The sequence below is a fragment of the Orycteropus afer genome, unplaced genomic scaffold, assembly GCF_000298275.1.
Source record: "Orycteropus afer afer isolate SDZICR_OR568_19922 unplaced genomic scaffold, OryAfe1.0 scaffold00071, whole genome shotgun sequence".
Lineage (NCBI taxonomy): Eukaryota > Metazoa > Chordata > Mammalia > Tubulidentata > Orycteropodidae > Orycteropus > Orycteropus afer.
In genome coordinates, this window is record NW_006921658.1 from 8,456,986 (window position 1) to 8,473,110 (window position 16,125).

Sequence of the window (16,125 nt, forward strand, 5' to 3'; positions counted from 1 at the left end):
GCAAAATTTTTTTTTTATGTTTTAAAAATTTACACAGCCTACCCACCCATGTATCTACTTGTAGATTAATGCTTGCCATCACTGACAACATAGTACTGTATACACAAAAAGGTTCATCTTTGTTGCTTATACCTCCTGTGTATCTCTCTCTCTCTCTGTTTCTCAGTGCCAGTGTTGATCATTCACTTTTGGTACATTATCAGCAAAATAATTTAAATGAAAAGTAAAAGTTCTCAGAAAATAGTCTGGCAGTTTTTAAAAAAGTTAAACATAGAGTCACCTTTTGACATAGCAATTCCATTGCTAGGGCATACACCCAAAAGAACTGAAAATATACGTTCACACAAAAACTTGCACACAAAGTTCATAGCAGCTTTAGTCACAACAGCCAAAAGCTGGAAACAGCCCAAATATCCATCAACATTGGGTGAATGGACTAAAAAAAATGTAGTATATACATAAAATGGAATATAACTCAGCTACAAAAAAGGAATTAAGTACAGACATATGCTCTAACATGGATGAACCTTGAAGATATGCTAAGTCAAAGAAGCCAGACACAAAAGACCATAATTTATGATTCAATTCATGTGAAATGTCCAGAACAGACAAATCCAGAAACTTAAAGTAGATTAGTGTGTGCTAGGGGGTAGGGAGAGGGGAAATCGAGGGTTAAGGGTTTATTTTTGGGAGTGATGGAAATGTTCTGTTGGTTACATAACACTGTGCACATACTATAAAGCACTGAATTTTATATTTTAAAATGGTTAAAATGGTGAATTTTCTGTTGTGTGAATTTTATCTCAATTAAAAAATTAAAAACAAAATGTTGTATAAAATCCACTGACCATTTTCTGTGGTATGGATGCAAAATTAGGATATCCAAGCACATCCTCTATGAAGTTATTGTCACAGCTTTTTCCAATCCAAACGTATAAAATCTAAAAACAAAAAAGCAACAAAATATTAACACTCTCCAATCAGTCAAGCAGCTATGCTGCTGTTGTTGCTATGGTGTGCTATCAAATCGACTTCAACTCACAGAGTTTTGAAGTAGAACTGCCCCATAGGATTTCCTAGGCTACGATCTTAGGGAGAGAGATCATCAGGTCTTTCCTCCCATGTGGCTGCTGGTGGGCTTATACCACTGACCCTTCAGTTAGTAGCTAAGTGCTTAACCAGGGCCTTCCAAAAATAATCATGCATAAAAGAGGTAAAGTGTACAATTTCCAATAAAGTAGGAAGAAACATAAAAATAAAAAGAAAACCTGTAATTGATACATGGTGAATCTAAATCTAGGAATTGAGAGTGGTTCACATCACCTTTGCTGAAATTTCAATGCTTCCATTAAAATTTATTTTACTTTCTTCCTGAATTTTTTCTCAATAGGAATGTAATGCTTTACTGGATAACTGATTTATTCTATAAACTATTTCAATGACTGTCTCTCTAACTCATTGATTTCCCCCTCTCGTGTGTCTACTAAAATCCTTTTCCTTCTCCTAAGAGCATCACTTATGAGGCTATCTTGAAATGCTGACACGCTTTACCACCACCCACCCAATGACTCCTGCACTCAATCAATGTGATTTCTGACAATGGATGTAAGTTGAAGTAGATAAACTCTGCGGTCCCTTTGAATTTTATGGTTCTAAATGGTAAAGTCCTTGAAGGCAGAACCATACCTCTTTATCAAGCACATATAATCCATGATAACCAAGTTCATTAATACATAATAATAAAATGTATTAATCTATGATAAGTAAATTATGTCCAACTACAAAAGTCTAAAATAAATTGACCTTTGTGCGTTACCACTTTATTCCCTCTCAGTTCCTAGTGTACCTTTCACTGCCTGCTCTGTGATAATAGAGCTGGACTCTGTAAGTTTTCTCCTTCTGCCAGCTGGCACAGTGTTAAATTTTATGAGAAGAGGTGCTTACAGAGCCACAGTCCATAAGGAAAGCTCCTTCCCTTGTCAGCTTCTCTGCAGACAATTTTTGAAGAGGTGGCTGAGGAACTACTCTGTCATTAACATGTATTGCACCCTGAAAAGAAAAAGAATGTGAATGAGCTTTTATTGCTATCATTAGTTTGAAAACGAATGGCCATTTATCTTTATGAAATACTGAAAAATGACATTTGAGAATTTTGTAGAATGTAAACAATTATTGATTAATACATCATCATCATGGCTATGCAATCAAGAGAGTCAAATATATTCAAATTGTAAAGGCAAAACCATGAATATGTAAAACAAGCTGTCACATTTATCTTTTGGGGTCCGGATATAGTAAAAAACAATTGAGTCTACCGCATACCTAGCTAGTTTTTTATGTTCCTCTAGTAAGATAATACAGAAAAGATTTCAAACACAAGGAAGAAAAGAAAACAATACATATTTGCATACTAGAATTATATAGTGGAATACCAAATCTGGTTTACATTATGATCAAAATTGCAATCTGATCATATCAGAAATAGTATCTACAAAACATAGATGGAAATATTCACTCTATAAGTTAGCTTTGTAACAAATATTATATACAAACCTAGAAAGTGAATTGCTTCCCATATAAAACCAATTTTGAAAACTCAATAACCATAGATAGTATCTGATACCCTACCACCCAATCAAATCCATAGCTAGTGTTCTTATTTAATGTGTTACTACCATAAAGAGGGAAAGAACTATTGATAATACATTATCATATTAGCTGTAGAATCAAGACACTCATCTGTATTCAGATCAAAAAATTTCAAATGCACAAAAAGTCTTACCTCATCTGTCAATCTGTCTATCCTGTATAAGTTAGGATGAATCATTTTCATTAGATGAACAAGTGGCTGTGACTTTATCTGGCACATGGCATACACACGATCATCCAGGCGTGTGCTTGTACCAGTTCTAAACGCTTTCTGCAAGAAAAAATATGTAAGTTTTTCAAGTAAAATAGAAGTACAGTGGAAAAACACTAAAACAAATATATACTATCAATCATGGAAAAAGTATGGACTTCAAAGTCAGGCAGACTTGACACATAATAGGTAGGTATGTGACACTGAGCAAGTTATGTAGCTCCTCTGAGCTATACTGTTATCAGAAGGAAAATGGAAAATAATCTCTGTAAGCTGTTGTAAGGGTGAATTAGATGGTTATTACCTATACAACAGGAGGTCTGACACAGAGAAAGATGTTCAATAAATATTAGATTTTTGCCTTAGAGTCTCTTTCAAGAAACATATATCAAGAATGTGTTATGATCACATCATTATTCAAACTGCTCACACATATTAAAGAAAGAAGGCATGTGGTTTCATAAGAGTCACGCATTTGTACACCTCTGCTTTCTGCTGATCTTTTCCTATTCTTCAAAACTCTTCAAATGCTAAATAGCATAAATGTCTAATTAACTGTTTTTTAAAAATCTATATTTCATTTTTCACCTATGTAGGTGAAAATTAAAAGAAAAACTTCATTACATTTAATTGTACATAGAGAGCTACCTGTTTGAGAAGAGCCAAAACATACAGAGGAAACAACTTGAGGGAGCTGGGTGCTATCAGTGCAGAGTGTTGTAAATTTGAGACAGTTGAGCCATATGCAGATAATGAATCCACCACCGCATTCACTAAGGCATCTCTTGCATCTGATAGACTTGATGATATTGATCGATCCACAGCTATAATCAACCAAAATAAAAAGATATTTAGCCATTACATTCCAATGAATGCTGTAAGAGATAACATTTCCATGTGTTACTTAAAAAAAACAAAAATTCCAATTGTTGGATAAAAATATACATATTTCACTTGTCCCCTCATTTCACAAATGTCTTATCACACAGAGCTTCTTAACTAAATCTGACTGAATAAACTGGACACCTGAACAAGTCTACAATCTTCTGTACTTACTTATTTTTTAATCTCTCAAGTATGAAAACACTAAGCCACTATTAACATTGGAGAATGTGTATCATCTATCTACTTCTGAGAAAGCCCTGGGGGTACTTCCATTACTCAAATGAAAGCCCAAGTATAACTTATCATTTGTTCCTGTACAACAAATGTAAATTCCTCAATCTGAGATATCTCTTATGATCCTCTAAAACCTTCCTTGTCAAAGCATTCTCATGTCAATAAATAAAACAGAGCAAACTGAACATAGGCTTTCTCAGACAGTGGGAGCCAGATCTCAGAATCAAATTTATTTTTCTGCAAGTACACAATTTACTAAAATATAGAGATAATCTATCCAGATGCCCAAGTATTAAAAATAAAATTACACTGAAAAACCATCAAGGTTTTTATATCCTATGAGGATATAATTAATTTGAAATCTAGATATAAAATAACTCTTAAAATTGAGATCCTTCAGTAAATGCTATTTTAATTCTCCATGAAATGAGTAACACTGACTGCTTTTCGTCAAGATTATTTGGGAAATAGCAAGGTTCATTTCACGTCTAAGTTCATTAAATAACGAAACAAAAACCCTCAATGCTATATTAATTCCTTAAAAGACTGTTTTCTGTTTTTAACTTATATACAATAAAACTTAATGTTTTGGTGTATGCTTCTATGGTCGTTATGTGTCAAATGCAGTCATACAATCACCACCAGAAGATACAGAAACAATTCCATACTACCTAAAAATCACTTTGTAGTAAAACTCTTCCTCTATTTCTCCCTACCCTTGGCAATCACTTATCTAGTCTCCATCCCTGTAATTTTCCCTTTGCTAGAATGTCATATAAAGGGAATCAAATGTATGTATTTTTTTAGGTCTACATTCTTCCACTTAGCATAATGCTAAATAAGTCATCATGTTTGTCCATGAATCAACAGTTAATTCTTTTTCATTGCTGAGTTGCATTCCATTGTATGGATGTGCCAGTTTGTCCATACATCATCAGTTGAAGGACATTTGGGTTGTTACTAGTTTTAGTAATTATGAATCTCCAAAAGATTTTTAAAGTAAAGAATTAGTAAGAAATACAACAGCCTAATTAATTCACACAGCTGTAAATGTAGAACAAATACTTTTAAAATAAGGGATTTCTAGGATTAAAAAAAATGCCCCAAACTTCAGCTTTTAGGATAGAAAACTACACTTCATGGGCTCCCTCACTTTTTCACTCACCCATATTTGCTAGAAGACAGATGGCAGCTTGTACATCCACTCCAGCATATACATCTGCTAGTGAACTTACCACTGGCAAACAAAGTGTATGTACTCTGATCCTCCGTTCACCTAAACAAAACAATGAACAAATGTCATTGTAAAATATATTAGACCAAGAAATAAATAAAATGAACAGGCCAAAATTTTATTCAAGTTATTGTTTTGGCTAGATTAAACAAGCAACAAAAGTTTGAAATGTATAAACAAAGCTTTACATTTAACAGGTTTTAAAGAAAATGAAACTCTCTCTGAAGTCCTTCGGTGGTGCAAACAGTTAATGCACTCAGCTGTTAACCAAAAAGTTGGAGGTTCAAGTTCACCCAGAGTCATTTTGGAAGAAAGGCATGGAGCTCAACTTTTGAGATTCAACCACTAAAAACTGTTCTACTCTGTCACACCTTGTGTGTGCCAGGGGTCACCCTGAGTCAGAGTCAACTCTATAGCAACAGATAAATGTTCCAACTTTGAAGACAGACTTCTTGTTGTTGTTATGTGCCGTCGAGTCCGACCTGACTCATAGCTATCCCTCCTTGGGTTTCCAAGGCAGTATCACTACGGAAGTAGATTGCCCCACCTTTCTTCCGAGGAGTGGCTGGTGGGTTTGAACCACCAGCCTTCTGGTTAGCAGTCAAGTGCCTTAGGCACTAAGCTACCAGAGCTCCTGAAGACAGACTATGAACATACAATATATTATGTATCGAATTGAAAATCAGGTTTTGTTTTTTATTTTCATGTCACTCATTTTAAATTATATACAATAGTTAAATACAAGAAAAATAAATAATAAATGTATGCCTTCACTGCTATGAAGAATTTTTTATTTTACAGGGCAAGAAATAATGCTAAGGATGGCACAGCTAGATTTAGCATGAGATTTTTACTAGAAACATATGTGCCTGGGAACACAAGAATTCCAGGAGTCAAGAAGATATTATTTAAGTTGCAAAAATAAGAGTTAAAAAAAAGAACATATATTTGAGTAAATAATGCACATTCTATTACTTCCCACTGTATGTTCATTCTTTTTCCCCACTTCACTAACAAGCATGTGAAAAGAGGGGTGAATTACTACTGCAGGCTATATTTTATTTCTGTTATTAATGTTACCTTTGCTTGATGTATATAATAGGGCTGTTTGAAAGCACACTAATGAAGTATCTGTCAAATTTTCTTCAATCGATAGCTGTACTGCAAATCCAGCATCAGGATTGATGTTGGCCAGGGATAACAAATCAGTAGAACGAACAAAGAAGTTTCCATGAAAAGTGTGCATTGAAAGACCTAGAAAGCAGAAAACTAGATATAAAAGATGAAATAACCCTACTATGTTTACCTCAGGCTAAAGTTACTTTTAAAAAACAAAGATGCCTCTAAATTTGAATCAAAAGGATAACTAATGGAGAAGGCAGGGTTAGAGTAAGGATTGAGGTTCTAAAATACTAATTCACAAAACCAATGTAGGTTATATAGAAGTTAGACTGTGTATTTAATTGTATTGAAAACTACTAATCTTGTATTTTCCCATATGATTTTAAGGCAGACAATGAACAAACACACAAAATTAAACAAATGAGGGTTACTGTGCAACTCAATTTAGGTTTAAAGTAAGGGAATAGAATCCCTCAAGCAAATATTCATACAAAACCAAAGAAATGTATATTGAGAATTATTTAAATGCTTATGCGGGCAAAGAACCTTAATTTGACGATTTTAAGATCTTTCCTATTTCCTTAATTCTCCTTTTAAAATCAATTCCAACATGGGTAAATCATTACTTTTGCCCTCTCAAGTTATATAAAAATAACTGGGTAACAATTAAGTAACAAGTATATACACTTAAAACAGCAGGCGACTGCCTGGATCAAACAGTAAAATCTTCTATAAGAAGTCTTCATCATGGGTGTTAACTGCGACACAAGTGTGCAGCATAAAGCATAATTTTTATAATTTCATACCTTTAGTACACCTTATTCTCATAACAGCTTCAAATCCAATTTTTCTTGTGAGATAACGTTTTAGGTCTTTTTGTAACTTCTCTGCTTGTGAAGGATTGTGAGTATAGTGGAAAGATGGGTAATAATAGATGCACCCTGCAGAATACTTGGACATACAAGCTTTAGAGAGAAATTGTAAAAAGTATTAGCTATAGAAACAGTAATATTCTACTTGTCCACATTGTAGTACAGATCCTACATTTTGAAGAAATTTACATTATAATGAGAAAACCTAGGCTGTCAAAAAGGAATATATAAATCTGAGCAAACAGAAACATTTGTTAAATATAACTTACATAATAAAGTTTACTGTTGAGCAGAATGGTAAGTGAATCACAGTACATCTATCCTCAAATGCTAACCTATAGTTTGGGAGTTAGAACCCACTCAGCAGTACCACAGAAGAAATGGTCTGGAGATCTGCTTCTATTAAGGTTATAGGCAAGGAAACTCTGTGGAGCAATTCCACTCTGAAACACATGGGGTCACCATGAGTTTGAACAGACTCAATGGCAACACAACAATGACAACAACATGGTGCTTTCACAGTTTACAAATAATTTTCTTGGATACTATCTTTTAATACACATGCCTTGCTACCCAAAATACTGAGAGTGGGTAAGTTTAGATTTAATCATGTGTTAAAAATGTTTATGTAAAAGCATAAAACCAACCATATTTCCTTACCTAGAGAAGCAAGATCAGAATACTGTGAACTTAAAAGGAACAGATCCACTGCAGTCTGCTGCCCTGAGCAATCTAAAGCGAGTTTCTTATAAAAATCAGTTGCAGGGCCAAGGTGTTGTACAATCTAAGAAAAACAGATCACAAAGTAACAGCTAGGAAACTTTAATTATGCACATATTTCTATTGCTCTCTTATAATAAGGAAGAAGATATCCTTTGTCCCCTACCAAACCAAGGAGCTTTTTCAATGCCCAGGCGCTGGCATATTTCCAATAATAATAACAGCATTCATAAAGCAATTATTGTATACCAGCACTGTTTGAGATATTTTATATAAATTAACTTATTTTATCCTCATACTGGTATATATCTCAGGGGTTTTATTACCTACATTTTATAGATGAGGAAACTGAGACACACGATAATTGACCAAGATTAAACAGCTATCGACTGATGGATACTAGACTACAAACCCAAGCAGTCTGACCAGAGTGAGTGCTGTTTAACCATTATTCCAACCGTAATTGCATAGTATTAAATAACAACATGAAAAAGTAACAAATTAAGGAAGATTTTTTTTCCTATTAGTATAAGGAAACTTGAGCTGAGGCAATGGCACTGAAGACCAAAAGAGTTAAAAATGTAAGACAGAGGCTTCAAGTTATTAATCATTAATTTATATTGTACTACAAAATGTTTTAATCCTTTTAATTATAATATTATCATTATAATAGACTTTATTCAGATATGTAGAAATATGTATAGCAGATACTTAAGCTTCTGAAGTCCAGACAGACAGAGAATATTTTTGAAAGTCAAATGAGAAAAAAAAATTGTATCAAAGAATTCAGTACATATATAACAGCTTTCTCTGTTCAAAATTCTTTGTATTCTATAACTATTAGAGCAATGAACTGAATGCTAGCTATACTTGTTAATGAATTAAAAAATATATATATTTGCCCTAATTTATTTGAAAATTAGAGTTTTTCTCAAAAGGAATTTAAAAGTACAATTTCTTCAAAAATTAAAATATGACATCATTCTCTAGCTAACTGGTAAAGAATAAAAAAGCAATGATATATAATGGTGACTAGAGGATGAGAGACTACGAGTGCATATTGATTTAAAAAAACAAACAGTAAGTAAAATACATTAATAATTTAAATATAAAGTTTATGCTCTTTGAACCAGTAATTTCACCTCTAGGAATTTACCTTAAGGAAAAATTGAACAAGTGACTAAAATTTATGACACTATAAAAACCCTATCTAATTCAAACTTGTAACTAGTTTTAATGGTATTTTCTCATACACAGTTTGAGGTCAGACAGAATTCACATACAAAACAATGATGAATGTTCACATTCATATATTACTTGAAATAAAGGATGAAAACACCCGGACTACACTTTCATGAAAAATCCAAGTAATGTTTAGCCTCATATTTTTTTTTTTTTAATAGTGCGAATACAGAGACAACGTAAGTATTCAATGACTGCAGGGCAGTTAAATAGAGTACTTTTCATATTTACTAAATATTATTACATTTTTAGAGAATTTTTAGGAATGTTAGAATATGTCCACAATACGCTCTTCAATGGAAAAAGTCAGTTAAAAAAATACATGTACAAAGCTCAATTATGCTTATTTGTGTTATGTGTATACCACTAAATAGTATCATAAGCATGAGATGATTGATGATAATTTTTTCCACTAAGTTTTATACACTGATCTGTATTACCTTGATAATTAAATAAATTTTTCAAAAATTTATACTTAAAATCTATATAGTATAAAATTTTGCTCATCCTACATATGGCACTTTTTAAAAGGATATTATTTTGAGCATGCTAAACTCTATCACCTTCAGAATTGGTAAATATTATCATTTATGTAATACAAAAGTACACTGGAGTCAGAAAATCAAGTCACATCTTTACCATTAAATAGTTATGTACCTTTACCAAAACACTTTAACCTGTTTCATCATCTTTAAAAGAGAAGGTCTGAGTAAATAATTTCTAAATTTTTATGACTTGCAAACAAAGTAATAAAAAGATCACACTGCAATGCAAAAACCAAAAGATAATCTGAGTTAAATTCTCTTACTAGTTTATTATTATTATTAATGAAGTAGAAAAGTAGCATAATGGACAAAAGATTAGAATCTACAGGTAGAAACTACCATCTTGAATATGATAGAGAAACTAATATAAAATACCTTTGTACTCGATCTCTGATTGGGGTCTTCTCTGGACTGTAGAAGTCCTGCACCCATGGAAGGTAACTGTGTCTGAAATACAGACACACGGCCACCTGTTGGAGACATTAATTTAAAGGCAGCCTGAAGCGCAGGACCAAGGGCACTGTGTGTTTCTCTTGTATTGGTGAACATATTTGGTAATGCATTCAATAAGTCTTTTATAAGCTGGGAAAACAAAGATTAAAAGTTGAATTACTGAGAAGGTAAGGCAGTATTTCTCTTTAAAACATTCCAGATTGTATTATATGCCACTGCAGGTCATTTCAGGGAACTCTAACTGAGGAGTCAACAGATATGCTACCTACATTATTTGTTTGCAATATTAATATACCAAGGAAAAAAATGCTAAGCATTTTAGTAGATGGTTAAAATAACAAGTATTTTAATATTTTAAGAAAAAGTCAATCTCACCTCTTTACTTTCATATAGATTCACAAGTAAGCTATCCGGTGTAGGCAGGAAAACATCTGTGTGGAAAACATGTATTTTCATCAATAAATCAAATAGAAACAATTATTTTTTAAAAAGCTTAGTTTATATCAGGTCACACATGTAATGTGTACTATAATACTGCTGTATTAAATATGTATTATATATATCTATGCACACACACTGTTTTCTTATGAAAAAACAAAACAAAACCCATTGTCATTGAGTCAATTTCAACACATAGTAACCCTCACTGGGTTTCTAATGCAGTAAATATTTACAGAAGTAGATTGCCCCATCTTTCTTCTGTGGAGCAGTCAGTGGGTTTAAATTGCCAGTCTTCTGGATAGCAGTCACATGCCTTAGGTGCCGCTCCACCAGAGCTCCTTATGTTTATATAAACTCTCTGTATATTAGATACACATATGTCTATGTGGGGCGTGTGAGTGTGTACGTATAGGGGGACACACACATGTACAGATGTACTCAGAATGAAGTATTTTAGAGGGATATATATATAATTATTTAAAAATGAATACAAGAGTATACTAAATTACTCTTGCAACATACAACAGATTATACTGTAAAATACAAAAGCCCCAATTCCAAAGTCTATAGTTAGAAAGATTTATTTTGCTCACTTCTTACCATCTATATCAGACACAATCAACATCTGAGGCTGTGATAATCCTTCTTGTAAGTTGTAGAAATGAATAGTGCTATCAAAGGTCATGAATCCTATTCTTGTTCTTGAATCTCCAGGAAGCCTAAAGGAAAAAGTAATTTTACATTCCAAGTGCTCAACAACATAGTTTATTTCAAAAATAAAAATGGTAAACTTTTTTGTTGTGGTTGTTGTTGTTATATACTGCTGAGTTGAGTCTGACTCAGAGAGACCCTGGATGACAGAGAAAAATTGCCCCACAGGGTTTCCTAGCCTATAATCTTTACAGGAGCAGAGTGCCATGCCTCTAAAGCTGCTGGTGGAGTCAAACCACCAACCTTGTGGTTAGCAGTCAAGTGCTTAACCAAGTTGTGCTACCAGGGCTCTGTAAACTTATTAAATATACTTTTTTTTTTAAATAAGGGGCAGAAAAATTATCCTTTAAACTAAACTACTATACATTAGAAAAGGGCAAGGATTCCATTTTTAGAAAAAATTACGTATTTAAAATTCATTCATACCACAGAAAACTGAACTATGTAAGTGTTTTGGCTATCTTGTGATGGTCTAACAGAAATATCACACATGGGATGGTTTTAGCAAATAGGGATTTATTCTCTTATAGTTTAGGAGACTAGAAGTCTGAGTTCAAAGTGCCAAGTTCTAGGGGCTAGGTGAAGGCCCTTCAACCTTGGGCTTCAGCTCTGCCTCCTGCTCCCAGCCCACTAGAAGTGTCTCTTCACTCAGGCAGTTGCTGGCTGCCGAGGCTGACAAACCCAAGGTCAACAAATAAAATGGCACACTCCCAAGATTACCAAGCAACATGGCAGGTTACTAGTTCATGTCCAGAGATAGTCTTGAAATTGGCAGGAAACACGTCAGGCTGCTGACTGAAGACTTGGCTACATGCAGGGTCCAAGCATTGCCAAAAAGTTGCAGAGACCTTTCTCAGTGCTTCTCCTTATATACTGGAAGCAGACCACATCCCCAAGGAGCAACTCAGCTGCTCCAGTAGATTCCACCATGGAGTTGATTACCAGTTGAATAACTACATCCAGCTATCCTATCCAGCCACTCAAATTCAAGCCCAGCCAAGGGGACACATAACCCTAACTACCAGAGTCAGTATTTGGTAAGAATCAAAACTAAATATGAAATGATTAAAGAAACAATCAGATAATTCTTGCAAGCCTCCTTGGAAACACACTCTTTTAAGTGAAAAGTTATTCATATTTTTAGTTCCCATGTTACAATAGTACATTCTGTTTAAACCTAAACGGCAGAATGACAAATGAGTACTTTGTGAGAAGACTTGAACATAACACAAAGCAGATTTTAAAGTGTAAAATTCTAAATAAAAAGTACATTTAAGGATATAAAAATATTTCATCTATCATTGATCTTTTAAAAATCATCATTTGTCAAACTTTCCTTACTGATACGGATATCTTCTTGAGTATATTTCTGAGTACCATCAACTATGTTGACTTCACTTATGCATTTTGTTCTTTAGCAATGCCTTTACGATGTTTCTGAATATTAAAGGATGCCAAAATAGAACATTCATCAAAGCAATAAGCATTATTACTATTATGCACGATCGTTCAGGCTGCTCAGATAGCTTCCAAGCTAGGTCAGAAAGCATTTCAGAAAACAGAATGAAACAAATTATATGGTTGTTCAGCTTACCAATACTGGTCAAGATTGATAATGTTTCTGTAAGTTAACTACACTTCACCAAGATCTCTAAGGTTAATAAGGGCTGTTTGATACCCATTAGAACAGAGACAACTGGCTTATCCTAACCTCAAATTTGAGATGAGCTTTTTCAAAAGAAGTGTCCAGAACTCTTTCCAAAAACATCTTACTATATTATTGCTATCTTATCACATTTATTTATTTTTTATTGTGGTGAAAATACATATAACAAAGCCTATACCATCTCACTGTCACATTTACTTAAAAAAATTTCCCAATGCTTCTCTTTTCTCCTATAATCAAATATAAACATTTTTTAAAAAACTATTTTCTAGTCCCAATTTTATCTTGTTTTTGTGTAATCTGTTCAATTTGCAGTCACTCATCTCTGTATAATTTGTCACAGCTGTTCTTATTTCTGAGGCTTACGTTTTTCCAGCAAGCTAACTCTTTAAAGCCTTAAAAAGGCTTTCTCTGCACTGAGTGGTCTTCCCTTGTCACTCTTTACTAAAGCTATTTCTGAAGTAAGTAGCTGTGGCGAAAATAAGGGTACCTACTTTGATCAAGGGGAAATACATGAAAACTCCTAAGCTACAAACAGAATCTAAAAGCAAATCGTTCAAAATCTCTGGGTATTTTCATCTTAACAATGTTATCATTTTCAGTCATAGGATAATGATAAGCAGACTATGGGGACTAGACCTAGCATTCAAAAGAGTAAGGGCTTTAAAATTCAAATTGGAGGAGGGCTAGAACTTTCTAGAATCACCCAGAATACTTCTGACATCTCTACACATGTCAAGAACCACTGCAGTAATGAACTATTCTTACTGACAATGTTATGTCATATCTCTTGGAGTGCTGGAGCAAAAAAAGAAATGTAAAAATAAATTTGCTTTCCAGAGATTTGGAAGCTTCACTTTTTTTTTTTTTTTAAATGCATTTTGTTGTGTTGTTGTTGTTATGTGCTGTCAAGTTGGACCCGACTCATAGCGACCCCTCCTTGGGTTGCCGAGGCAGTATCACTACGGAAGTAGATTGCCCACCCTTCTTTCCGAGGAGTGGCTGATGGGTTTGAACCACCAGCCTTCTGGTGAGCAGTCAAGTGCCTTAGGCACTATGCTACCAGAGCTCCTTTATTGAAATATAATTTATGTACAGTAAAATACACAAAACTAAAGTGACATGAGTTAATGCTTTTTTTTTTTTTTTTTGCAGGGTTCCTCTCCCCTCCCATGCCTGGCAAACAACAAAGAAATTTGCCCTCCATATATGAATCATTCCTTGACCCTCCACAACAACAAACTAATACTATATTTATCCTCAGCATAATATCCTTCAAGTGCATCCATATTATGCAGTGTTTTGTAGACTCTACATTATTCTTTAGTGCTGCACAGCATTCCATTATGTGTATGTACCATAGTTTGGTCATCCACTCTTCCACTGATGGGCACATAGGTTGTTTCCATCTTTTTGCTATTGTAAATAGTGCTGCAATGAACATGAGTGTGTATATATATGTTCCTGTCCTGGCTCTCACCTCTCTAGGATATATACCTAGTAATGGGATTGCTGGGTCAAATGGTATCTCCAATTCCAGCTTTCAAAGGAATCACCATATTGCTTTCCACAGTGGCTGTATTACTTCACAGTCCCACCAGCAGTGTATGAGAGTCCCAATCTCTCCATATCCCCACCAGTATTTGTTATTTTCTGTCTTGTTGAACCTTGGCATCAGTGCTGGGATGAGATGGTATCTCATTGTTTTGATTTGCATCTTTCTGATGGCCAATGATTGTGAGCATCTCTTCATGTATTAGCTGGCCACCTGACTATCCTCCTTGGTGAAGTGTCTATTCATGTCTTCTGCCCATTTTTCAACTGGATTGTTAATTCCTTTGGTGTTGAGGCATTGGAGTTTTCTATAAATCTTAGAGATAAGTCCCTTGCCAGATATGTAATTATTGGCAAATATAAATTTGTTGTGTCATTTTTGTTATGTGCTTTATCGTGGTGTCGATTTCTTGGTTCCATATAATTTTCTATGCTGAGCTCATGTTATTTATGAATCGTGTTATCACTTCTTTTGTTGCTGTTGTTTTAGTATTTGCTAAATATTTGTGCTGGTCCTCTTTTTTATTTTGATGCGAAGGTTTATAATTTTTCTTTGAGGTTACCCTGTGATTTATAGTTTTCTTCCCAAGTTTAGAACAGTCAGTCCTATCTTGTAGTTGTCTTGACATCCCTACCATCGAGAAGTTCTGTAATGACACAGTTTTTTTCCTCTTTTTGGTTTATAGTTGTCCTCATTTGTCAGTTGGTATCTCTGGTTCCCTGTTTACAATCTTGTAGGCTTCTTTGGATACTTCCATAGCTGGACTGGTTTATGGGTTATATCATTATGTGTGTTAATGGTCAGTTGTTATTGGCTGTTGTTGCTTCTCTGTCCAAAGGACTCCTTTGAGCATTTCTTGTAAGGCTGGTCTGGTTTTAACAAATCCCCTTAATTTCTACTTATCTGGAAATGTCCTAATTTCACCATCATATTTGAGGGACAATTTTGCTGGGTACATAATTCTTGGCTGGAAATTTTTCTCTTTCAGGGTTTTATATACACCATCCCACCGTCTTCTCGCCTGCACGGTTTCTGCCAAGAAATCCGAGTTTAGTCTTACTGGTTACCCCTTATAGGTAATTTTTCGTTTTTCCTGTGCTGCTCTCATGATTCTTTCTTAGTCTTTGGTTTTGGTGAGTTTGATGACTCTTTGGTCTTGGTGATTTTCTTCTGGGGTCTATCCTGTTTGGGGTTCACTGGACTTCCTGAATGGATATGTTCTCATCTTTTATCAGATCAGGGAAGTTCTCTTGCAACAGTTAATCTTCGACAATTTTCTCAGTGGTTTTATTTTCCTCTTCCTGTTCTGGAATTCCAATGACACGTAGGTTATTCCTTTTGATGGTAACCCACATGGACCTTAGGCTTTCTTCCTTTTGTTGTGATCTTTTTTCTGCTTGATCCCAAAGAAGTATTCAGGTATTTGTCTTCAATCTCATTAATTCTGTCATCCATTGCATCAATTCTTCTACCTTTGCCCTTTCAATGTGTTATCTATTTCTGACATTTAGTATTAATCTTCTGGATTTCTATCTGTAGATTTAGAATCATTTCTAATTTTTCTTTTGTCATTTTGTTCTTAAAT

At 34.2% G+C, this 16,125-nt stretch overlaps 1 protein-coding gene across 1 annotated transcript in view; it reads right to left on the minus strand.

Moving 5' to 3' along the window:
* The window catches only part of SEC24B (SEC24 homolog B, COPII coat complex component), a 148,714-nt gene that overhangs the window by 8,331 nt on the left and 124,258 nt on the right, over window positions 1-16,125 (minus strand). The window contains exons 12-22 of the mRNA XM_042780928.1: window positions 11,209-11,327; window positions 10,543-10,598; window positions 10,090-10,296; window positions 7,868-7,991; window positions 7,142-7,300; window positions 6,294-6,467; window positions 5,145-5,255; window positions 3,509-3,684; window positions 2,783-2,920; window positions 1,945-2,049; window positions 849-941 (exon numbers count right to left, since the gene is read on the minus strand). Coding sequence (XP_042636862.1) covers window positions 849-941; window positions 1,945-2,049; window positions 2,783-2,920; window positions 3,509-3,684; window positions 5,145-5,255; window positions 6,294-6,467; window positions 7,142-7,300; window positions 7,868-7,991; window positions 10,090-10,296; window positions 10,543-10,598; window positions 11,209-11,327 — 1,462 coding nt within the window. The remainder of the gene's footprint in view (window positions 1-848; window positions 942-1,944; window positions 2,050-2,782; window positions 2,921-3,508; window positions 3,685-5,144; window positions 5,256-6,293; window positions 6,468-7,141; window positions 7,301-7,867; window positions 7,992-10,089; window positions 10,297-10,542; window positions 10,599-11,208; window positions 11,328-16,125) is intronic.